The following is a 25,944-nucleotide window of genomic DNA, read 5'->3' on the forward strand; positions in this document are numbered from 1 at the left end:
TTCTGTGGGGAAGACTTTATTTCCATTTTCCCCTATTTTTTTCTTTATTTTAAACAAATATCTTAGGCACAAAGTACTGTATTTGAGTGGGCCTCAACAATGTATTCTTAAGCATCCTGAAAGACTGCTCATGATTTTCTTCAATGATTGGTTTTATTTGTTTTTCAGCTCCTGCTATTTCTGTCTTCATATCGCCAGCATCCTGGTGTTGTTGGTATTTCCATTGAAAAGAACTCAAAAAGGAAATAAAAAGCATGAAAGCATCCAGCCAGCGTGGTCCAAAAAACTAGAAGAAGAAAATCTTTTGCAAAAGAACAGTTATTCCACAACAAATAATAGTTTCAGTCAGAAAGAAGAAATAACCTGCAGATATGAAGCACTAAAGCAGTGATTGAGGAGTATTATGATCAATATATTTTGTATGTTTTCAGAAACCCATTTTTAGCACCTTTTAAAGGGGTTTGTATTTGTTTGCAAAGATGTTTAGTATGACAAGAATGCATTACCTAGGAAAATCACATACAATAGCAAGACTGGAAACAAAACAGATTAACCCCTCCCATGCCATGTCCCGGTGGGTCACGCCTTATATGAAGATATTACCATTCTTTCAATGGGCACTCAGGACTTGCAACGTATGTCCATAGGGTCATATGTGTGCCCTCTGCTGAATGTACGTTGTGTATCCCAAGGCACTGATGGGGTGAAATGAAATCGTGTCAATCTAGGATTAACGAATGGAAATTGATTTTTCCAAATGAATGACTTGCCTTAAACCCTCTATTTACTGAAACATTGTTTCTAAGCGGTATTTTCAAGTCTGATTTTGTGGAAAGTATTTCAAATATTTAATACTATATGCTATAAAGAAGATAAAATATGAAATGCAGAGTCATTGGAAGGTTTTTGAACCTCTTCTCTAAAAGGGAATTGCAATAAGCATCTCAGTATTTGGAGGGTTTTCTTAAAGTATCTCAAACAATTACAGTACATTATGGAACTGTAAACATTACTGATGCCAAATCATAGTTAGGTTTCTGTGACAGAATCTAATGAAGCATAGCCCTTCTGAGCAGATTAAAAAAAAAAGTCATCTCAAGCTTCTCCTTTTCCAGGGCTTCACAGCTCTAGGTTAGGTTTCCTTTAATTTCAAGTACATAAAAACAACAAAAAACACCACTGAGTGGGCTTTGCAATTGGGGAAGGAAAGGCAGCCAAAGGATGCTGAGGACAATGTGCAAGCACCAGAACTTCAATGGAAATTTGTTTTTACCCTTAAGTACCAGAAATATTTGTCCTAGAATATAATTGTTTTATCAAAAAAGAGGTTTTAGTACTTAAAAAAAAGTAATTTTGAGTTTTAAGGCATACAGTAGTTGATGATGCTAGCAGTAATTAACTTGAGATCTAGTTCACAATCAAATATGAAATCACCATGATGAACAAGATCTGTATGCTTGATCATTGATTTCCCTTTATGCAAAGAAGTGTATGAACCGGGGGAAAAGATTTTTCTTTAAATTAGAATGTTAGATGCAGGTTTCACATGGCACTTGTAGGTAAAATAATGAAAGAAAGAAATGTATGAGAATGTGTAACTGACTGAATCATGGCAGAAAGTCAAGGGAACGATGCATTGGTTCTGTCTGCGCCAGACCATGTGTTGAGATGATGGTCACTGCTAGAGTACTGTTTTAAAGGGCTACATTGTAATTGTTTGTATTCTGTGTTATCTTTTTTCTTTTTTAGTAAGCACAACTGCTTACCCACACTTACGGGCTTTAAAGATAAAACAAAGTACTGCTGGGGAAAAATCACACGGCTCGTTGGGTAACCTAGGAACGAGTGAAAACAAATATGTCATACTGTTTTGATCCTGATATTTTTGATCAAACATCTGGCACCAGTGAGGTCAGTATTCCCACTCCAGGGTCGATGTTGCATTCCAGGGAAACTGTGGTGGTCGTTCTCAGCTCTGGGGCAATTGCTGTGCAGAAATATCACAGTATTTGTCCCGTTTACTCTCCAAAAACCAAATCCTCAGTCAAGTCTCTGTGACCTCACTGTCGTAATTCTGTGTCTGGCCTTTGGCTCCTTGCTTGAAACTTCAGGAGGAAAACATACTTTTTGTTGTTAGCATTTAGCATACTTCTTGTAGGTTAGCACTAAATAACTAACTATTTAAGTAACTAATTAACTAATTAACACTTGGAAAGGTGGAACCAAATGTGAAATGAGTCTTAGATAGGCAGGGATGTTCGTTGTTTCAGTGACAGCTGTATTATCTTAAAAAAAAAAAAAAAAAAAAAAAAAATCAGATTTCTGAATCCTTATGTTGGTCATTCAAGCAGGCTTCCCCTTTGCATGGGGCAGCCACTGTCATCAGATGTGTTTTTGAAACAGCATTTTTTCTTCCATTGTTTGTAAATAAGGGCACACTAATTTCTTCATGCTTATTTATCCTCACTGGAGATAGAATCAGGAAAAATGTTGTCCACTTTCTGTTCTTGGAAGGATATTTACATTAAATAACAAATGGAACTGCAGTCTTGTAGGTGAGTAGATTTTGGGTTGGTTCTTTTAGTATTTGCTGCTGTTGAGTTTAAATTCTCCTTCTAGTTGGTGCAGGCCACGTATCTCCTCAAAGGAAGTGGGCTTGGATGCCAGTGCTTCTGATGTGCCATTTTCCATTAATATTCTGGTACTCCTGTTTCCTTCTTTTGGCATGAGTGCCACTGTGTGCAATGAAAGCGTCTGAGTTCTTGATTAAGAAAGATGAAAACAGTTGTAAGCAACCCCCAGAAAATAAGCTGAATTAGGCTGTGAAGTCTGGTACTTCGACATGAGCAAATGCACAGATACAGTTCTGTTCAGAGGTGTATGTAAGTTAAAACAGCTAAGAGAATACACTCATGCGTTAGCTGGTCACGCACAGCGAAGATGGGTTTCAGAATTGGACGTGACAGGGGTCTGTGTGCAACACAATTGTTTATTTCTTCACGATTTGAGCTCCGTAAATAATAGCAGCATAAGAAAATGACAGTTTTGTTCTGCCTAGAATTTCCTTTGACGTGCAGTGTCCTAGAGTTTAGTTTTTAAATATCACTGTCAAATATAGAAGTACTCATAACCAATGTGCTCTTCATGTACATGAATTCTCTTGAGGACTGTCACAAGAATGGGCCATGGGGGTTTTTTTGTTGCTTTTTTTTTTTTTTCTTTTAAGTGGCAGCACTCGAGTTTTTGTCGTTATTTTCCCTCCACTTTGCTAGTTTTTTGCCTTGCTACGGCAAATGGAAATGTTGCACTGGATCCTTTTTATTCATTCAGTCGTAAAGATAAGAGCAGCCAACCCAGATGCTTTAGATAATTTTCAGGTTTTACCCACACGGTTTCATAATAATGATTTTGAAAAGGTGGAGGTGATTTACTACATATGACTCTTTCTGAGAAAAATAGTAGAAAGCAAATTGCTTAGAAACACTTCAGACATGAAAGAAACATGGTTTTAAGTATTCTTTCACTTAATGTATATCCAAAAGATAAAAGTCTTTTCTGTGTTCCAGATCAGCACTCTTTGGAAAGATAACATATCGTTCATGATACTATGGTGCTTTGCTGATATCTGCCTATTGTGAACAATTCATCCAGACACTTAATGAATTAATATTATTTACTAAATGCAGTCATCCTGACAGTAACTATTTGCTTGCATAACTTTTCTTTAATGCTTCTGTATTAATGAAAGAGATGTATTATATATATTTAAAGAATAGTTTCAGTGGTGCCTACTACTGTTCCATTAGGGAAGCTTTGTTAGCTACACATCTACATCAGTGCCCTTCAGGAAACTTATTTTTCTGTGGCTATTCCTTAAGGTGACATGTAGACAAGTGACATTTGAAAACATGCTTTCATGTAAAAAACATATTATCATGTAAAAATACTGGTCCTCATTTTAATGTGCTCTTAATAACAAGGCAACAAAGACAACTTTGCAAAGAGATTTTAAGTGTATTCCATACTCTCCACTGACTTGTGATATGAGTTTTACCAGTAGAGTATGTTATATATTAAGAAATGGTACCGTTTTTTTAACTTCCTCCCTTCCCCCTACAGGAATAAGTAGTACAAACAGAAGCACTGTGTTTGTCTGGCACACACTTGGTAGCTGTGCCCCTTTTTAATAGCGCTGATTTAGTTAGTGGTAAAACTTCTGATGTGGCTGAGATCTGGTTTTGCAAACAGCCCTCTGAGAACTTGGCCTCCTGTCAAATTCATATCAAAAGTAATTTTAGCAGTCTGCATTTTTCTCAGGAAACAAATTATTGTCAATTGCTTTAAATACAAGGTCAGATGGATACTCACGTTCACATACAAATGTGTTACAGTTGCTTACGTGTAAACTTTCACTTGTTCAGCTTTCTAAGTCGGCCTTGGAAGATGGAGAAAGGATGGGTTATGATAATTTTAGGCTTTCATTCCCTTTGCCCTTAGTTCTTTCACTGTGTCGGTTTCACTGGCACAGCTGCCCAGAGAGCTGTGGGTGCCCCATTCCTGGAGGTTCTCAGGGCCAGGCTGGGTGGACCCCGAGCAGCCCATTTACAGTGCCAGCCCCCATCCTGCTCACAGTCAGGATGGAACACGTGCCAGCACAGGGGGCTGTGCAGTGCTAAGCATGTCCCATTGGAGCAGAACTGGCAGGGGAGCTTATGGCAGCCGCAGCTGTGGCTGCTCTGTGCTGGGTCTGCCTGAACTGCCATGGGTGTTGCAGTCTTAACCCAGACGCTTCACAACCACCACCAGATCCTGGCATCTGCAAAGCCACCCTGCCATGTTGTAGCTGCACCTGTTGAAACAGCTGCTTGGCGTGGTTAAAATTAAGTGATGATTGTTTTTTTAATTTCTTAAAAACGTTTTGAGAATAGCTTTTTGTATACTTTTAATAAAATCTAGCTATCAACTGTAACAATTTTCGACCCCATTAGATAATATCTAAAACAGGACTTTGCTCCCTTCACAGCTGTACAAATATTCAAAAGCAAGCTTTGCCACTTCATCCTGTTCTGTGAGTCAGCTATGTGTGTGTCCAATGACTTTTGGCCTGGTTTTGGTTTTAGATGTTTGTAGATTGCCTGGATCCCTGTGCCTATCCATATAAACCTCGTGAGCTGGCAAGCTGTAGTTGCCAGGAGTGTGCATAAACAGATGTAGCTGAGGCCGTACTGCGAGTTGCGTGAGCTTGGCTTGGGTGCACCTGCTGGGGCCTGCTTGATCTGCTCCCACAGTGCTGAGCTTCTACTTCTAGAAGTGAGAACAGAATTCACTGCTTGCAGTTCAAGTGGAAAGTTAAGGGCTGCTTTCACTTTGGGTGTTCTGCTGTAGACCATTGGGCTGCCGATAAAGGACTGAAATCAGAGTAGGAAATTGCAGGGCCACTTCTGGAGGGCCTTTTTCTACTGATAGTGACTGAGCACCTTACTCCTAATGAACCTTTTGGCTAAATAGGCCTCAAACAGTCCCTTTTGTTCCAAGGCAAACAGCCCACGCTGCACTGACATTTAAGTGTCCCCACAACACACCAGGAGCATCCAGCTGTGGTCAGGGCTTCAGTCAGACTCAGCAGCTCCCTTCTTTCCTCAGCAGTTCCCATTTCCTGCAGAGATGTGATCTGAGACAAAAAGCAGTGAAATGTGGCCCCTGGAGACCTGCAATCCAAATAGTGCAACACCGCACATTAAAGATGCAGCCAAATGTGACAATAAGTAAAAGGAGGATTTGCTTACGTATATTTTGCCTTTTTTTCTATGTTTACCTTTACATTTTTCCTGTGTACCTTTTTTGCCCGGTGGTATTGACTGTTTCTCTGCAGCATCTTCTGATGTGTCACACCGTGACAGGTGTCAGAAGGGACACAGCACTGCCGGACGGTCATTCTGACATCCCAGACCTCAGATGTGTTCTAGAGCAGTTAGAAGAGGGCATTTGAAATGTATGGAATGAAAAATGGTGCAGGACTAGTGAATATAGCGTTGTTCAAAGATGTGGTAATAAGTTATTCTGTTTAAGAATATAAAATACAGAACCGCGTTCTCTCCTGCCTTGGTCACACGTTCAAGGGAGTAGTTTTACCTCAATGCAGTAGTTATGACTCCAGATACCTGTGTATTAAGGTGAGAAGACACCCCTAAAAGTGTGGATAGTTACAGTATCCCTAAATTTGCCTTTCCTGATTCAGAATATAATGCATTGTTGGTGAATTTCATTTTTATTATTCCAAAATATATATTTTTTAAAAAGTGTTATTTTTCAACAGATCCATAAACTAAGTGTTGGTGTATGGTAAAATTAAAATACCACTGTTAGTTACACTGTGATTGTGATATTTTAATAATTACATATTTCTAATTTGTCTCAGCCGTGCTGCAGAAGCGGCATGCTGTTATGTTTTAAAGGTGTTTTTAACTTGCCTATAAATGTTTTTTTTCTAATTTGTGTCTTTAAATCTGATTAAACTGTAGTTAAAAAAAAATGTGAACTTGTTTTTCCAAGTTCTTTGGTGTCTGTCTGTTTTTAATTAGTGCCAGGAATGGTGTCACGCTGTGTTTTAAAGCAGCTTCTCCTTTACAGATTACCAAACATTACATGCGCTTACATTGTTACTTGGGTATTCTGTTTAAAAACTGCTTTCATCCCATGGGGCTTACATACAAATATATACATGAAATAGTTTCCCAAGTCCGGCTGCGTGTTAATTGGGAAACGTCCTTACACAACATGCAAATCTCCATCTCAAAGCTTCCTGCTGCACTGTGCGGCGACTGCAGTTTTTTCCAGCTGGGAGCTTCATAACTACCAAATCACAACCAGTGCTTTGAACAAGCTGTTGATTGAATTGCTGACTCCAAAGAAGCAGGATTAAATGTGTCCTATGTGTGTGTGCTTCTTTTGCTGTTTGAAACTTCACTAAGAGGGCTCCGCTATGGTAGTTGCTGTTGGCGGGTAATGATATTTTAAAACATATTCCTCGACCTAAAGTCTCTTTACCATGCAGATTAACATCGATTTATGGAAAAGAAGGTATACTGGATGCTATAAGTGCTGCTCCCATGACTTCCTGTCTAATACAGACTCACTCCCTCTCTTCTCTTCATCAGGTATTAATGCTTCAGAACAGACTTTTAAATGCCAGTGTAATTTGCTGAACGGGTCTTTACAAGGATCTGTTTCTGCACGTGGTCCCACCTTAGAGCAGCACTTAGAGCACGTGTGGTGCTCTCTGGAAAGACCCCACTGTATTAATGACATTTAAATGCTGTGTTCAGACTTTCCCTTTAGAAAGCTGTATTGTGGGAGATAAAAAGCACCCACCACTTCAGCACAAGACTACAGATACAGCTGGAGAAGCTCCTGTGACTTGTCATTCCAACCAGAACTGAGGTACTGCCATGGAAATTGCCTTCTCAGCTATGCGTTCACAATGGAGTGGGTCACAAGTATGAAAATCATCACCATGAACTAAAGGTTTATGACTGCATTTAGTGAGAAACATTTGAGCTGATGAAGACAAAATACAACTGCTGAGATTTACTGGTACACCCAATTATTCTTACAATGGAAAACTGTGACTCCATGCCTTAAGATACTGAAGAAAATGTCCTGATTCAGAGCATCCTGGAGACACAAATATTATCCTATGCCAACAGTTAACCTTAAACTGGCCCAAGTAACTTCCTGATAACAAAGCAGGACGTTTTAGTGTGTAATGCAGTTTTAGGGGAAGATATCTTTACCCTAACTTAAATTAGAAGTGGAGACGTGTACCCTCGGTGGGGTTTGCAGTTCTTCCTGGGATGGCTGTGTCTAGCAGCAAAATAATTGTCTCCATGTGGGTTATTCATTATCTTTCCAAACTCAGTAACCAGCAGTAAAGGGAATCTCTGCATTTGTATTGTTATTCTGCTGACATAAGAAACACTTTTAAATATGAATCAAGTGTGAGATGCACAAAAGGCTCTTATGACTTGTACTTAAAGCAGTTTTCCCAGGAGGTTCCCGATGGGATTCCTAAATTATCTGCTTGATAATTAATAACTTAATTCATTGGGGAATAATTCCATGGCAGATTTCCCCTTGTTTGAAACATGTTGGCCTTCATGGCAAACCTTATTCCTGTGCCCCCAGTCTCTGCTTTAAGTCCCTGCATCTCTGCCCACAGAGTCCACCTCATAACAGCCTTTTCCCATCGCAATGCTTTGGTCAGAAGACAAAAATATGTTTTTTGATCAATTTAAGTTGAAGAAGTTAGAAGAAGGAAATAAAACAGTTCAAGCATTATAGTAATTATTAGTAGTACAATAATAGGATTATTAATTATTAAAGCACAGTCAAAATCTATAACAAATTATTTCACCGAGTCTCATTTGTTTCTGGGCTGTTAATTGAACTGATGTTAGGTACTGGTTTCAGATACTGTCAGATATTTAAACCAATACCTTCTAGGTGTGCAAAGGAACTTAATTACTTTTTTTTTCAAGTAGGTTTTGATGGTATGAATGACGTTACTGCAGAATGCAGCAGTCTGTCAGAGGGGGGATTATGAATCCTTCAAGTCATCTGTCGTGAGTTCTCATGTTTCTCTCTCTTTCTCCATAGGTTTTGCTGGAGTTTTGTTTTGGTGTTTGTTTAATGAGGTGTTCAAATGGCATAAATCCCGAGCCCCAGAGGCCACTCTTACTGTTAGTGATATGATAAGTTTTAGAACATAAAGACAAAAATTCAAATGGGAAACAGAGCACTCCATGTAAAATTAAGATTTTTCTAGATTGCAGCTTGAACCTCTCAATAGAACCATATTGCATCGTCTGTGTGAATTCACCAACGGGAAAATGTTGCTCATGTAAGGGTAGGGTGTGAGTGGAAGAGCATGAGACAGAGTTCTGCAGTTCCTCAGCTGAGATCAGCAGACACGAGCATGTCAGGAGTTGGGTGAGCCGAGTGAAGGGGGGAGAAGGTGAAGTGCAGACAGCAGTGCCTTCCCTGCCTCCCCATCACCAGGACACACAGGGCTCTCGCACGCAGGAGCTGCTGTTTCTGTTTGTAGTCATGGGGTGAGAATATAGAACACCTTATTATTTTCCACACCTTATGTGTGGAAAAGCTATGGTAAAAGAATAAGGATTTAGATTATGATGATATAAAGTGAGATTAATATACTCTGAAAAACAGTATTTTGTTTGGAAGTCCATAGATATCATGATGCTCAGTTTCTTGAAACATCGGGACCACTCCTTGAGCAGTGGTCCGTGGGCATGAATTTAAGCAGTGCAGTGAATGCTTTCTAGCTCAGCAGTAACTGCAGGGATTTGGGATCTTTTCACATCTGCTGTATAAAGGAGAATGTGCTTTAGGCCTTTCACTGCTCCCTGTTTTTCAGCTATGCGTATCTTTTGGTGCAGACCTAAGCAGATACAGCTTCTGATCTTCAGAGCTTGCTCATTGTTTCTTGTATAACAATTTTTGTGCATGTAAGGTACTCATTCTATCTGGGTATGAAGAAGTTCTTAATATAATTGAACTTCTTTAAGAGGTCACAGGAGGAACTTGCAGTCACTTTACGGTTAAAGGTATTTAGGACATATGGGAGGCACTGTGCATGTTTCTGCAGGAGGCTAGCAATTATGCTTCTACAGAGCAATGGAAGATCTCAGTGTGGTGAAGACTGAAGTTGACACTTTCACCCTTGGGAACCGGCAACCTCAGAAACATGAGTGCATCCGGGTCTGGGACCCCAGCACAAGGACGACACAGAGCTTTTAGAGAGGCTCAGAGGAGGGCCACAAAAACGATCACACTGTGGAGCACCTGTACTATGAAGAAAGGCAGAGGCAGCTGGATTTATTCAGCATGCAGAGGGCTCTGGGGAGACCTCGCTGGAGCTGTGGGTGCCCCATCGCTGGAGCTGCTCAAGGCTGGGTCGTGTGGGCCCTGGGCAGCCCGAGGTGGAGGGGGGCAGCCAGCCCATGGCAGGGGCCGGGCAGGTGGGCTGTGAGGTTCCTTCCAACCCAACTGCTCTGTGATTCTGTTTTTTTGCCACCCCAAGTTTAAGCTCGCGTCCGTGCCTGTCGAGGGAGCTGTTATTACTGCGGTACGGAACTAAACGAATCCTGTAAGCAAACACGTCTGTGAATTTGGATAGTCCTGGGGACGGCTTTTGACAGCCACCACACAGGTTGCACGCAGAAAGCACGGACTGAAGCGCCGTCAGTAGCGTGGTGATGAGACCCGCTGCAAGCGTCGCGGGAAGCCGCAGCCCCGAGGCCCAGCGGCGGGCTGGGCACAGCGGCTGTAAGGGAAGGCTGCGGCGCTGAGCGCAGTGCTCATCCCGGGCCGCTCCCAGCGGCAGGGCGCCGTGCGGTGGGTGACTCAGGCCCGCCAGGGCTCCCGGGCAGGCTTTTCCGAGTTTCGTGACGATCCGTTTAGAACCGGTTATTAACGCTTATTAACGCGCGGCCCCTGCGGGGCCGTTCAGCGTGAGCGGCGCTCGCTAACGGCGCCTCCCCGTCCCCGGGCAGGGCAGGGCGCGGCGCGGCACGGCACGGCACGGCACGGCACGGCACGGCACGACCCGACCAGCCCCTCTGCCTCGGGGTGCGGAGGAGAGCACGGCTCGTCTGAGGGCGGCGGGCGGTGCCGTCTCCCCTCACGTGACCGCCAGGCAGAGGGAGGCGGTCAGAGAGAGGCAAGATGGCCGCCGCGGGCGAGGGGAGGTGAGCGGAGCTCGGAGCCCTGGTGCCCTGTGACGGCCCGCTGGGTCGGGGAGCCCCCGCACGGCCGCGCCCCGCCGGCTTCGGGGTGAGCGGGGCGGGGACAGAGCGGGGCAGAGCTGGGGGGAGGCGGGAGAGGCCGGAAGGGCTCCGGCTGCCGAACAAAGGCGCGGGGCACGGCGGGGCCGGGAGCGGGCGGCGTGCGGGGCTCGGGGGTGGCCGTTAGACTCCTCCCGGGAGCGAGGAGATGGAACGCGAAAGGAAGGCTTTGTCGTCAGCTCCGGGTGCTTGGGAAAACGCTCGTGTTGCGTACGGAATGGATGTTTATTCTTTGTTCTGCAGTAGCGGCTATTTAAAGTACCTCTGTGATTGAGAAACGTGCGTCTGGTCAAAACACGGCGCGCCCGCCGCCTCCGAGCTGCGGCCTCTGCCGCTGACAGGCGGCAGCCCCGCTGCGGGCCGATCCCTGCCGCCGCCGCCTCCCTGTCCCTGAGCGGCCGCGCTGCTCCCAGCCGGGCCCTTCCGGGCCCTGCCGGGGCCAGTGTGTCGGGCATGGCAACCCTGAAGCGGTGGTTTGGAGGGCCGAGCGCGTTCTGTTGTACAGGATAAGTTTTTTTGTGTGTGTGTTTGTTTTTTTTCTGGAACACCTCACTGTGCACCGAGCGCGTTCTCGTTCTGCCTTAGAGGCAGAGCAGTTTCTCTGCTGAGGTTTAAAGCCCATTGCCAGCTTTGGGATTTAACCTCCAGTCTGTATTGTCTTCAGTAACGAGTCTCATCCCTACGGTATTTGGCACCTGGAGTGTTGGTTGGGTTGGTTGGGTTGGTTGGGATGGTTTACTTGTTTGCAGCTTCACCGTATTTCCAACTCTCTAGAGCTGGAGAAGTGATGGGGGTGCAGGTTGTTTACAGAAGCTTTCTTCAGGTTTCTTTCTTCCTCTGGCTGCCAGAAGTTGGTATTTTAGAACCTCGTTTCAGCTGTTTCAGAAATGTTATTTAAGTGAAATCTTGGCAGTCCCAATAGAAGGAGTACTTAAAGATATCAATCGCTTCATGTCATTTTACGTCTGGCTTGTCAGCTATTCCGATGTTTATTAAATACACATGATAAGTAATAAGGTGTCGTGAAGGATTGATAATGCAGTTGAGAGTAACGATGTTTCTATAAATCAGCAAATTTTTGCAGTCTTCCCAAAGCAGTGATAACGTGTGCTTCAGTGCAGGAGGGGAGAGGTGGTTAATCCAAACCCAAACGGCTTAACCCTTGTGCAAACGTTACCTTCACCTGACCCTCTGTGCTCTGAATACATCTTGTCCTCTCTTGGTTTGTTCTCTGTGTCCAAAAGCACTGGGCTGTGCCGTCGCTGGGCATTGTGAGCATTCCAAGCTCAGAAGGTTGGATTAGGAATAAGGAAGTTTGTTGGCTGAGAACTGGCTGGCATTAGTGGGGAAAATCAAAGTGTATCAGTTTCCACATAGGTTCTTGGATTTAAATGATACAAGCTTGGGATTGTGAAAATACTTGCTCTGTGTCTGAAAGCAAAATAAATGCTTTAAATGAAGCACGTTTATGACTGTCTATGTATTGGGTGCTTTGAGGGTTGGCAGGGATTAAGTTCTCATTCTCTCTTTTGGAAAAGGAAGTGCTGTTGACGTTTGTGTTGGCAGTGTGCATTTCTTGCTGTATGACCACGTGCTTCAGGAGCCTTGCTCTTAGAGAAGTGTTGTGCTTCAACACAGAATGACCTTATTTTTCTAGCCATGGCCACAGTCTTGATCCAGAGCATTTATGGTAATTTAAAAGAAATCTAAAGCATTGGAAGAAACCCCGTCTTACTGCTGAGCACCCCTACAGTCTGCATAATTTCCGTAACAGTAATTAATCTTATTACATAGTAAAGTGGGCCTTGCTTATTGGGCTCCACTTGCGCTGAGTTGCTGCTGTGAGTTAAAATACCACACACAAACTTCAGCCAGATTTTAGGCATGTTTATTGAAGCAAGTAAAAAATGAAAACAAAAATCAGTTATGTTTTTAGGATGGATGTTGCTGTTCTTCTCCACAGTCCTTTCCTAGAGCCTGTGGTGGCCTTGGTCCTTAGGAGCTCCAGAAGCCTTGCCTGAGAAGTGCCATATAAACGCATGGGGTATGAAATCCAGGGTGTTTATATTGAATTTCATTGTTCTTGATTCATAAAATGGACCATTACCTGTTCTAAGAAGGGCATGCTTTGTGACAGTGAAGCGTAACGAAGACTGGTAGTGCCACCCATAGAGACGGCTCACCCCAATGGCTTTTCTCATGTACAAACAAGGAATATTAACGTAGGGTTTGCAGAAGAAGCTCCAGGTGCGTGTTTTAGAGTGTTGTGCTGTGAGCCAAAGGTTTCGGTTGCACCTGAGGGCTCATGCCAGAGGTGAGGCAGCAGCTGTGCATCTGTGATGACTGGGAGTTCAAGCAGCATTGCTGGAGCAGAAACTTATCTGTAAGGCAGCAGGGCTGCCTTTGCCTTTTTGAATTAGAGCAGTGAGGAACATGAAGCAAAGAGCTCCGCTTTGAAGCGGAAGGACTGCTGAGTTCTTTTTTTTCCTTTTCACGCCAGCTGAGAATTTACTGGCTGAACTTTGCTTGCAAATGCATTGTGTAATTTCTCTGTAAGACATGGCTATTGTGTTTAGCATGTGATTTTAAACATATCCTCAGTTTACTGTATGTGGAAAGTAGGGTGAGAGCTGAGGCTGCAGGAAGGAGCTGGGGTGCTGCTCAGGGGTAGTGGAGTGAGAGCGAGCGGTGAGTTGGGTTGTGTGGGCTTCTGTCAGGATGTGTACAAAGGATAGAGGGAATGTGAATGTGAACATGGAGTGGCATCTTGATTACCTGAGAAGCTCTGCGCCATTGGCACAGGGCTGGGAAGTCCGGATGGGTTGGGAGGGAGGCTGCTTCTGTGGCATTTCTGTAGCTAAAATGACAGTAAGTACTCAAGTGCGGGTACTGAATCCCTGTAATCACTCTGCTTCCTTTCAGTCTTCCACTTTTGGTGTGCTTTGGTGTTTTTTTTTCTTTTGTTAAGTTTGCAGCCTCTCAATTAGCTTTTCCTCCTACGAAAAACAAAAACCCACAACTCAAACAGCAGAACAACCAAACCAATTGCATGCTCCTACTGCTGTGCTGCTGCTTACCCCCCTCTGCTCCGTGCTAAGTGCTGAGCACACTATGCCTTTTGGTTTCTGGCTTTTCTTGTGGGAGGGGCTGTGTGTTTGTGCAGTGCCTATGGAAACTGGGTGTTGTGTGCCAAGTCTGGGCTTCTTTGGAACAGATTTGAGGTTTGGGTCTTAAATAGTGTCTGAGTCACGTTGTTTGGTTCATGTATTTTGCTTGGCGCGTGGAAGTCTGGAGCACGGAGAGCTCAGGTGCCTAAATCTGCTTTGGAATTTGATCTTGAGATTGCAGCCTCGATTTGAAGCCTGGGTTTAAGGGTGTGATTTACATTCCTGCTTCTCCTCTCTTCTCCCTTTGTTCTGCTGTACCTGCAGTTTATATAGCTTCACAGCAAGTCTTCTGTTCCTTAGTGCTGTCTCTTAACCAAGAGCACTCTCCCATCTTGCGTGTCAGTCGACAGAAGCTGTGTCGTGTTTGAGTAGGAAGATGACAACGTGCAGGCATGTCTGGATCAAGTTGCTGAAAACTTGCTTGATAAATGGTGCTCTTCAAAGTCCTGTGTGACTGTAATTGAGGTTATTATCACTGTTTGATAATGTTGAGTGGTCTCGTTGTTGTGCTTATGTCCATAAGGGTTGCACTGTACACAACTAGTGTATATGTTGCATGTATCTGTAGCCGTACAGGTATTCCCACAGTGTTATGCATGCAGAAACATTTATGTGTGTGAAAGACTGCTGTGCGTTGCATTCATAGTTCCCATTTGGCCAGAACCTAAAAAATAAAGAAACTTTTGTTGCTGAAACCTAGAGAAATTATGCAGTTGCCTTTTCATTATAATGCAGCGTTTGATCTCTGAAGTATTTTATTTAGGAGACTAATGGAGCTTTGTACACGACTGCTGATGTATTGACGTGTACAATTTCTGTTTTATAATGTCAGAATTAACTCGTAGCCTTTACTTATGCTTTCTTATTATTTTTTTAATACAGATAAGCTTTGTCACAGAAGCATTCTAAATACTGTGTGAAGATGGCAAGTCTGATGAATCAGAGTCTGCTGACCTATGCAGAAGAAGGAAATGTTCCTGCTCTGAAAGCACTGCTGGAGAAATGCAGGGACGTAGATGAGAGAAACGAGGTAAGGTGGATTTTGAAAAGGTTGTTTCATACTTCAGCTTTTTTTATTAAGTAATGAGTAGAATCAGTGAGACCACGCTAATAAATTCAAAAATGTCAGCTTTATTTTCAGCTGTTTGCTTACCTTTGCACAGACTGAGCATACAGTTCAGTGTCTGTGAGCTCTTCAGCATCCTTAGTTGTAATTGTTTTCTCAGTGTTCTTCTGAGCTGGAAAATGCAGATCTGTGCTTAGTTTGTGGATGGAGATGCTATCTGCAGCTGGGAATTGTTTCTAAGTTCACAGAGGCAGTTGTGTATACCTCATGGTTGAGCTCATTTCATGGTTAGATCAAGGTGCTCAGGGACTTAGCAGAGAGAAATCTGGAAGTGCTAAGGATGGAAGTCCTGCGTCCCCTCAAGTCAGCATTCCAATGCTTAACCACTCGTTGCTTAGAAATGTTTCTTCTGATATCTTTGCATTGGAGAAGGTAATTGCTGGACATGGGTATGGTTTGCATCAGTTTCAAACCCATGAGGAAGGTTTGCACTGGGGAAACTACACACTGTTTATATGCATCAATATCAGGAGTTTTGTTTAAATGTTAGCTCTTCTTTGGAATTCAACAGCATTGAGCGCAATTCTGTTTCTAGTTTTGGACTTGCCAAGACCTTCTTTTCGCTCTCCCAGGAGTTGGGTAAGAACAGAACAACAGAACAGAATGCCTGCCAGCCCCAGGGGGGCATGTCTGCAAAGACTGCTGGCAAGGCAAGGCTTGTCAGCGCCAGGACCTCCCTGGTGGCAGTGACTTGCCTGAGGGTGAGCTCTGGAGAAGTAAGCCTTTTCACTGCTTCTCATTGGCAGCTGGAAACTGGGATCTGAACTTCATAGTCTTCAGTAGTTTGGGGCCTTTTATTTTTTAGTATATATGCATAATTTGTGTCACTTCTCAATGCATTGCTTTTTACGTGTCATTTTAATTGCAGAATGGCCAGACTCCACTCATGTTGGCTGCTGAGCAAGGCAATTTAGAAATTGTCCAGGAGCTTCTCAAGAAAGGAGCTAATTGCAACTTGGAGGATGCAGTAAGTATTAGCACTGTGTGTTGCAGTACCTAACCACAGAGGGAGAAGAATGCTGAACGCTGCTGCTGTTTTTTTTTTCTTTTTTTTTTTGGTAGGGAAATGGTACTGTAAAAAGGAATTACAGTGATAGTGTTGGCTGTCATTGAAATGAGAGGACAGGTGAAATAGAGCAATATTGCATCAACAGAGTTGATATCCAAGTGATTTTTCTTCTGGCATTAGTGATGTGGTTGGTCTGTTAGGCTTGTTTTTTGTTTGGTTTTTGTGTTTCTCAGTAAATACTGAGGGAGAATTTAGGTTAAAGGATTATTGCACGTGAAAGCCAGAACAGAGACAAGTAGAAAAGAGGGCCTGCAGCCACCTGAAGTAGCAGCAGAAGGAAGTCGGATCCCCCCTGTAGCAAAATCACAGACAAAAGAGGCAGGGCGCTGGTCAAGACTCCCCTGTACGTTCGCTCCTTGGGTGCTGGCATTCACTGTATGTGGAAACGGGCCACCCCATTTTCTGTGCTGCCAGTCACTGTCTGCTCCTGGCCAGCAGTTCTAAGTGACTTTGCATTATTCACTTCTTAGGTTTTGCTTCTCCTGTAAAAGTGTTAAGAAATTAATCTGTAGTGAACTGAGGAGTGGAGGCTGATAGGAGAGGGATGGAGATGATTTGCAGTCTGTAATTCCAGTTGTATAACTGTCAGGGTACTTACAAGTTTTTATGTGTTATTTTAAAAGATAACTTTAAAGAAGTTGTGCGTTTTCTGTCATGCAAATTTACACTTGAAAAACAATGCAGTGGTTGTTACAATCTTGTAGTATTAAGCCAGTATTGTAATACTGAATATCGCTTGTTATTTTTCCTTTTTTAGGATAACTGGACAGCTCTAATTTCGGCAGCTAAAGAAGGACATGAAGCCATCATAGCAGAACTTCTCAGTTACGGTGTCAATTTGGAGCATAGGGATTTGGTATGTGTTGTCCTGTTGTGAGACTGAAAGATTTTTGTATTTTAGTGACAGGAACAATTTAGGATGTTAGAAATGTTCAATTTATTAAAAGCATTGATCTCTTATTCTTCTACTATGTACTGTATCAATGCTACTATAATGGAAAATATTTAAATGCTGTTATCACAGTGGTTTTCTTGTGTGTCTCTCTTACCATTCCTTGGTTAATATTTTTGTAAAATGTTACTCCTTTAGATTAGATGTTAGGAGGAAGTTTTTCACACAGAGGGTGGTGATGCACTGGAACAGGTTGCCCAAGGAGGTTGTGGATGCCCTATCCCTGGAGCCATTCAAGGCTCTGGGCAGCCTGGTCTGGTGGCTGGCAACCCTGCACATAGCAGGGGGTTGGAACTGGATGATCATTGTGGTCCTTTTCAACCCAGGCCATTCTGTGATTCCTTTTCAGAAGCTGCCTCTTTGTATCTGCTTTTGATCAGTGCAGCTGTGATGGCCCATCCAGCAGTCCTTGTCCTCAGTATGCTGGCACTTGATTTCATTTATTTTGCTGAATTTTTTATGTGAAAAGTGAAGTCCAGTCCACCTGAAGAATTGGAGAAATAGCTTGCATGTTTAATGAAGAAGGTTAGAGTGCTTGGTTGCTGGTTTGTAGAGCTACAAATGTCTCTCTTGACAGAAGTGAAAGCTGGATACCCCTCAGAAAACTAGTTTTGTTCTGCTTGAATTGGGAAACCACTAAGAGACTTCAAGTGCTTCCCTTAATTGCGATTTCACTCTGAAGAGTGAGGCATGCTGCCATGTCGTGCTTTTTCCTAATATTGCAATGGTGGTCACGCCTGCTTGGCAAGCACTGTGTTTCTAGGCCTGTGTCAATCTGAGAGGGACCTTGACCTCAGAAAATATCTACTAGAGAGTAATAAAAATTGTGCTTGTAATTAACAGAGGCATTGCTTTAAAGTTGGCTTTGGTTACCTGACCTAACACATGCCTAAGATGATGAAACCTCTTTGTTTCTGTGTTTACAAACTGAAATGACCACATCTGTAAGGTTTAAAGCTAACTGCTCTTAACTGCTCCCTTATAAGGACACATGGCATCTGTCAGGAAGGAGGGAGTCATTACGTAGTTACTTTGAGTAGGACATGTAGGTGTCTGTTAGACAAATCAAAAGCAAGTCCTTCAAGTTGATTGATTTGAAATCTGGCCTTTTGTTTTAAAGTAATTTGTTCTTTTTGATCTGTCCAGTCGTTGGTTTGTATGCAATTGAAGTTTGAGTGATGTGTTCACAGAAAATCAGGAATGTTTGAGGTGCAATGCTCTGCCAGGCTTTGCACACAGCGGGAAATCAGTGTTTGCACACATGCATTTGTAACGTCAGTAGGATTATAAGGCTGAGGAGTCAGTCCTTGTTACATTTTAGACTTGAAGAATGGCAAGTTAAGTAACAGTCTACAATTAGGTTTCTAGAGAGTATTTTTCAGTGATGGTGTCTGTTTGAATTGTGCTTGCCAGGGAGGATGGACTGCTCTGATGTGGGCTTCGTATAAAGGCCGTACTGAAGTAGCAAAGCTGCTGCTCGAGAAGGGAGCAAATCCAAACATCACTGGCATGGTAAGTGTTTGCCTTAAGAACCATCTATTTTCTGTTCCCCAGCAAGATGTTTAACATCTGGAATCCTAATCTTACCTTGATTAGCATCTTCGACAGTATAACATTAATCATTGTACTTTATTAATGGAAGTAATTGTTTTGATTTTGTATGGCAGCCACTATTTTTTTAATTAAAGTAATTAAATGAGTACCTCTTAGTAAGGTTCAGATCAGCAGGAGAGGAGATAATAGAGGAAATCAATAGTGTATGTAATCTTGCTTGCCTAACCATTGTCATTTTTCTGCATCTGTGTAAGTTAATGGAGTAACTAATCTGTTAGGTTAGAAACAATTTGTTTTAATTGTTCCATAAGTTACCAATTGAACTAGATTGTAGAATGATGTGCCATAACTGCGAGACAGAATTATGTAGTTCGGATTTTGAAATTTTTTTCAACTTATAAGCATTCTTATTAAAGAAATATATATATATATATACTATATAATATATATATAATATATACACATGCATCTTGACAGGTGGTTTCTTGACATTTGAATGACAGCATAAGCAAGTTGGTGGCTGATGCAGTAATGACTGCTAAAGGGAAAACCAGTAGCCACTTCCCATCCCATTCTGATTCTTCTTTGAGTATGGAGCTTCTTGCATGGCACGATTGATCTGCAGTGTTGATTACTTAGGGAATAAAGCATAACTGATTTGATTTTTCTCTTCCATTACAAACGTGAATGTGAATTTTTAAGCCTTGTTTAAGGAGTTAGAAAATTGTTTCAAAACAGCAGCCTCTTTTTAGCCATCATCTACACAATGTGCTAGGAAACTTTATATGTTATTAGATTTGTTCTGTGTATTCCTTCTCCTGGGAGTTCATCACCTCCTGGAGTACTGTGATCAGTACATCAATAATGTGTTTGAAAAATTAAAAGCAGTATTCATCCTTGTGGTTCATCCTGTATTCTTTTTCTTCCAAGCAATACAGTGTTTATCCAATTATTTGGGCAGCAGGACGGGGCCACTCAGATATAGTCCATCTCTTACTGCAGCATGGAGCTAAAGTGAACTGTTCTGACAAAGTAAGTTATGTTGTTGTGAGATTTCATTTCATTAAGGATTGGTACATTTCTTGTAAAAATGAATTGTGTTCTTTGCCTGTAATATCTGAAAATGATTGCAGTAGTTTAAATATCTATCTGTCTATAAATAAACGTGTCAAGTAGTTTAATGTTTGACATTATATGTTGCCCATAAGCTTAGAATTAGTGTAATTGAGTAAGTCATTATAAATGCTGGAAGTTTTTCCCTAGGATGGCTGTGAACACTTGTTTCAGTGGAAGGTATTTCTGTTCTTTGCATAGACTAATAGCTTTTATTGCTAGAATCTTTAGGAAAAAAAATGTTAGTGGCTTTTCAGATTCATGTATCAATTTTTTATAATGAAGTTTTGTCTTTGTAATAGCAAATGACTTAAGCATAGGATGAGTACTAAAATGTAGAAGATACTAAATATGACAATGTTTTGCAATACTTTTGCAGTATGGAACCACCCCATTGGTGTGGGCAGCTAGGAAAGGCCATTTGGATTGTGTGAAATACTTGCTGCAAATGGGAGCTGATGTTGATCAAGAAGGAGCTGTAAGTAACTGCTTGTTTTCCAGTGAAAGGTGGAGGCACGTACATCTGTGCTATTAACATATGTTCAGATATTTGCAAGTACAAATAAATTTAACTCAGCATGCCTTTTGAAAATGCTAGTGACAGTTACAACTTTTCTGAAGTTAGGGTTGGCTGGTTTCTTTTTTTAAGTTTCAGTTGTGTGTTGTTTTATTTCTAATTAAAGCAGATTTCATTATTTAGCAATTTAAATAACAAGTAATTGAAAATACTGGTTCAAACTAAATAAAACTGAATGGGAAATTATGTAGGACAGCTTTTGTTATTTGTATGATTATTTCTGAAGTTCGTATTAAAAAAAAAAAAAAAAAAAAAAAAAAAAAAAAAAAAAAAAAAAACCAAGAAAACCCAACTCTTTCTGAATGGTGTTGACACCTTGATAGTAGATAAAATGAGATGGATTTCAACCAGGACCAAGTGCTGGGTCCTGCGCTTCGGCTACAACAACCCCAGGCAATGCTACAAAGCTAAGAGCAGAGTGCCTGGAATGCTGAGGCGGAAATGGACCTGTTCCAGTGCTCCGTCACCTCACTGTAAAGAAGTTCTTGTGCACATTTGTGCAGAACTTCCTATGCTGCAGCTTATGTCCATTTCCCCTTGTCCTGTCTCCACATACCACTGAAAAGAGACTGGCCTCATCACTATGGCCCCCACACCTCAGATATTTATAGACCTGGATCAGTTCCCTTCTCAGTCGCCTTTTTTCAAGGCTAAAAAAATGTGCTGCCCAGGGGGGTGGTGGAGGCACTGTCCCAGGAGATGTTCAGGGAACGTTTAGATGTTGTACTGGGGGACATGGCTTAGTGGGAAATATTGGTGATGGGTGGACAGTTGGACTGCATGATCCTGGAGGTCTGTGTCAACCTTGGTGATTGTAATAATACTGAATTCTCATGTGGCAGGAAGGTGATTGCTCAGTGCCTATGACATTCAGAAGTTCAATTAAATGGAACTTTTCCATTTGCATTTAAAACGCTTTCTTGTTGTAGTGTTAGTATCTCTTTTCTTCTTCCTCTTTCCATTTTAGCTTTTTATTTTTTAGTGCAAAAGCATAAGCATGGTATATGAACATCAGGATGTAAAGCTAAGGAAACATTTGGATCCCTAACAAAGATGCATCATCGGGTGTTCTTCTGTTATTTAAGCTGATGCAGTGATGGGTTCTATATTGACTGTAAAACAAAACCTCTTTATTTGTTTGTTCACAGAATTCGATGACTGCACTTATTGTGGCAGTTAAGGGAGGCTACACCGACTCGGTGAAAGAAATCCTGAAAAGGAACCCAAACGTGAACTTAACTGATAAAGATGGAAATACAGCTTTGATGATTGCGTCAAAGGAAGGGCATACGGAGATTGTGCAGGATCTTCTCGATGCTGGAACTTACGTGAATATTCCTGACAGAGTGAGCAAACTTTCTTACCGTTTAAATACCAGTGTATGGAGTGCAAATGTGTGGGTACGTTTTTTAATGTTTCTGCCACCCAGCGGTGTTTCCGTGTATTGCAGTGCTGCAGATATTTGAAGTGGCTGCCGTAAGAGAGAGGAAGTAAAAATCACTTTTTAAAATGAAACAACTCCAAAAACTTTGTGCTAGTGTGCAGCTTTGGGGTGGTTTTTTGTATATTAATATTCATGATCATGCTATTAAAATAGTAAACGGATACTGGAAATAATAATATATTTCTTTCAATGCCACACCTCATCTTTAACATTTAAAAAACATTTTATTGGGGAAATTCCATATACGAGAGGAAGACTTCCACTGAGACACGTAGATGTGATGTGTAGATGCACTGTGTACCTCTGAGCAGCTAGAGTGAGAATTACACTGGCCACTCAGGCCTTTTTTCATTTGCTTACATAGATATGCTTTGGACTGTTTGCAGTGCTGCCTTGAGTTCATTGTTTTCTGAAGTGGCAGAGGCAGCACTGCAGCCAAGGGCATAATAGAGGCTTAGATACCTAAATTTAGGTGCCTCTGTCAAGATTATGATTTTATTTCAGGGTAGTGACATGGTTTTAAGGTGTCATTATCCTAAATTGTGTTTCAGTCCAAAAGTGAATTCCTTGAGGGCTGCAGAGAGATGAGAAAAACTTCCTTGTATTTGTTGTGTAATTTTAAAAGGAGTTTTGGATGCATTTTCCCGTATTTCATGTCTCAGCTTTATGCATATAGTAGATGATTTTGTGCTGAGCTGCAGTGCTGCGTTGGACAAAGACTTTGATCCAGACTACATACCAAGGCAAAACTTTAAACGTTTAAGAAAATATATTTAGAATCTCCCTTTCCACCTTTTCTTTAACAAAATGCTGCAGCTGTGTATTCTTCTGTGCTTTTGGGAAGAATAAATGACAACTTACAGTGCAGATGCATTCCAAAATACGTCAGACAACAAGTAGTTCTAGTTTCAAACTGTAGAGTAGATTTTGAAAAAGGCAAATCTCTTGTTTGCCAGCCAGATGCATGACTGCAGTTGATAGAGGACCTGTTACTGCTCAGGTTTATAACTGATTTCCATGTCTGTGATTTAGCTGTACTTTCATTTATTTTTCTTGTTCTGTGATAAAATAATTATTAAAGAAGTCATTTCAGGATTTCACTTTCTGAAATGATGATGGATTCTTAAGTGTGTTAAAGTGAGAAGCCTTAAGCAAAACTGTAACTGTTTTACACTTTTGTAACTCAATTTACCACAGCAAAATAACTTTTCTTTCAATTAATTAGAGCTGAAACCAGCCTTTGGCTTCTTTTCTCTCTTATGACAGAGTGTAAACTGGGTAGCAGTCAAGTCTGTGCATACACACTCACTCACTCCAGAGAAATCTCGAAAATCCTTTGTCATTTTTGAATGTCCAAAGAAGGCAGCCAACATTCCAGACTGACTTTAAAGAGGTTATTGCTTATGGGGAGCAACTCTGTGTGAGGGCAGGTAGTGACGGGGCAAGGGGAAGTGGTTTTAAACTGGAAGAAGGGAGATTTAGAGTAGATATTAGGAATAAATTCTGTGAATAAATACTGTGAGGGTGGTGAGACACTGGAACAGGTTGCCCAGTGAGGTTGTGAATGTCCCCTCCCCTAGGAGCATTCGAGGCCAGGCTGGATGGGGCTCTGAGCACCCTGGTCTGGTGGGAAGTGTCCCCACCTATAGCAGGGGGTTGGAACTGGATTATTTTAAAGGTCCCTTCCAACCCAAACCATTCTATGATTCTGTGATTGCCGTGAGTTTTAGTTGTCTTATGAACATAGAGAACAGCTGATCTTCTTCCTCCCCATTAGTAGTTCAGGCTTTAGTTGTTTAAGATGGATATGCATTCCTTGGATGTTCGTTTTGCCCATGAGTCTGTAATACTTAATCTCTTTGCAAAAAACAAAATATATGTACAGCTGTATATCTGTTATTTTCAATCAGAGATTGAAAGTTTTGTTTTGGCTGTTCAGTGTGTTGTTTTGTTGTTTTTTGTTTTTTGTTTTTCATCTTTCTTTTAAAAAGTGCACAGGCACAATGTCTCTTTGGAGGCTGTCATTATTTTTCATGTTGGCTTTCTTTTTTTGCTGAACAGAGTTAATTCACCTTCAGTATTCTTTCACAATTTTTCCAGAGCGGAGACACAGTGCTGATTGGGGCTGTTAGAGGAGGTCATGTTGAAATTGTCAGGGCCCTGCTCCATAAATATGCTGATATAGACATCAGAGGTCAGGTAAGTACAACAGTGTACATGTCACATCCTCCTTAAATAGGTTGTGAATCTGGATATCAAACAATTACACTGTGTGTCTAAAAAGAGGGCTTTAAAAAGCTTTTCAAATTCTGCTCTATAGGGAGCTCAGCTTCCCATCGAATGGTAAAAATGTCGTGTTGCAGTGCAGTCTTAAAGACTGAGTGTATGTAACTGTGATGGTGTGCTAAGCAGAAACTTTTAGCTGCTGTTCATAATGGTTGAAATGCAAAGGGTGTAAACAGAACTTACTCCACCAGCACTGCTGATGAAATAAAGGTTTAAACAGATCTAAAATAATGTGAAGTATTTTAATACACTTAATATTCTAATATTTGGTACTTTTTATACTGCCAACAGGGGTATCATATCAACATAGTATTAGTAATGCTAAGCCAGTCACGTCCCTGTATTTGATTGGTTCCCTCTTTAGCAAACTTCCTTGCTGCAACAAGCAGTTATTGGCAGTGGATTCTGTATTTTCTGCTTGTCCTTCCTTTCCGTTTTTGTCCTTTGTGTAGGGTTCTGTTAGTACTCTTCCAAAAGCTCTCTTAGCTGAGCTCAGCACTTTTATTTTATGTTCAGCTTGCTTTCTTCTGTGGTGTTCTGGAAGCATTGCTGAGTTCTGCTTGGCCTCCTAGCTCACGTGTTCTTTGTGCTCCGTCCCCACGGATACTGGGAGCTCAGGGGAGACCCTGAGCAGATAGAAAGTGACTTCAGGGTTTTGTGAACTAGTGCTTGGGAAATGAAGAGGAGCTCAGGTGAAAGGCTTAGCTGTGAGCATCCAGTAGACCAGAGTCTGGCTTTGCAGCTGATGTTAGCAAGGAATCAGCTTCCCCACTCTGGTGTCCTGTTGGAAGCTCATGGCTGAGGAAGAGGTGACCTGAGAGGAAAGAAATCTCAGTGAGCAGGTTTGTTAAACTGGTGAGAAAGGCTTTAAAGTCAGTTTGCTGTGAAGCCCAGAAGTGAGAGAGGAAGAGCTGCAAATGAAAGTACGGTTGGAGCTGTAATGGCTGCTTAGAAGCAAGTTTGTGTTTAGAGTCCTTTCTTGAAAATGCCTCTACGCAAATATGCCTCAAAAAGAAACTAGTTGCAGGGCAGTTGCCACTACAGGCTACAAAAAGGTGCAGTCAGAGGTTTCCTGGGTTAGTATGTATTACTGGGGAGAGAGGAAAGAAAACATAATGTAAGGAGATTTGCAGCTGTCAACCTTCCCTCCTGCTTCAGTGATGTGTTGTGTGGCTGATCTGCATTCTGATGCTTTGTGTTGACCTTCACGTCTGTTTACAGCTTTCCAGTGTGAATGTTGTTCTTTTGTTGTAACAACCAACCAGTCCACCAGTACACTGGTTTTATTGGCTATGCCATAAAGAAGATCTTTCTGGACTTTTCCTTTTTAGAGGCTCCATTAAAACGAGAACCCCTAAGCAAACAAAAAACAGAGAAACATAAATACTACATAACAGAGGAAGAAAAAAAAGTTTTTTTTATTTTGTTAGAAAATCTATGTATTTGAGTTACAACTGAAAACCCATGTATGGTTTTTGGAGACGTGTTTTGGAAGCTGTTTCAGGGCAGATTGGCTCTCTTAGGTTGCTAGAGCTCTCAAGATATTCTCTTCTGGTTTTTAAAATAGATTTTGTATTCTTTAGCCAGATTTCCCCACCAGGTTCCACTGGTACCAATTAGAGTTGGTAGCATTTCCATTTGCCCTGCACTATACTAAAATTTGCTGATTTGTGTGCTGTTCTCAGTATAGAGATTGCATTTTATATTGGTTTTGAAATTAATCTTATAGTATTAAAGTGCTGCACTTTTTTTTTTTTTTTTTTTTTTTTTTTTTTTTTTTTTTTTTTTTAA

General features: G+C 41.7%; 2 protein-coding genes across 3 annotated transcripts in view; both read left to right on the forward strand.

Moving 5' to 3' along the window:
- The window catches only part of MBOAT2 (membrane bound O-acyltransferase domain containing 2), a 90,588-nt gene extending 84,037 nt beyond the window's left edge, over positions 1–6,551 (forward strand). For both annotated transcript variants that reach the window (XM_042813428.1, XM_042813437.1), the window contains one exon: positions 169–6,551. In XM_042813428.1, the coding sequence (XP_042669362.1) occupies positions 169–391 (223 nt within the window). In that variant the 3' untranslated portion in view covers positions 392–6,551. The remainder of the gene's footprint in view (positions 1–168) is intronic.
- A 4,218-nt stretch (positions 6,552–10,769) lies between these two features.
- Positions 10,770–25,944, forward strand: part of KIDINS220 (kinase D interacting substrate 220) — a 58,965-nt gene continuing 43,790 nt past the window's right edge. Inside the window, exons 1-9 of the mRNA XM_042809576.1 lie at positions 10,770–10,854; positions 14,915–15,062; positions 16,027–16,125; positions 16,985–17,083; positions 18,593–18,691; positions 19,664–19,765; positions 20,226–20,324; positions 21,572–21,769; positions 23,968–24,066. Of these exons, the coding sequence (XP_042665510.1) occupies positions 14,955–15,062; positions 16,027–16,125; positions 16,985–17,083; positions 18,593–18,691; positions 19,664–19,765; positions 20,226–20,324; positions 21,572–21,769; positions 23,968–24,066 (903 nt within the window). The 5' untranslated portion in view covers positions 10,770–10,854; positions 14,915–14,954. The remainder of the gene's footprint in view (positions 10,855–14,914; positions 15,063–16,026; positions 16,126–16,984; positions 17,084–18,592; positions 18,692–19,663; positions 19,766–20,225; positions 20,325–21,571; positions 21,770–23,967; positions 24,067–25,944) is intronic.

Source organism: Centrocercus urophasianus, unplaced genomic scaffold (genome assembly GCF_019232065.1).
Source record: "Centrocercus urophasianus isolate 14NV4802_14NV808 unplaced genomic scaffold, USGS_Curo_1.0 seq_10, whole genome shotgun sequence".
Taxonomy (NCBI): domain Eukaryota; kingdom Metazoa; phylum Chordata; class Aves; order Galliformes; family Phasianidae; genus Centrocercus; species Centrocercus urophasianus.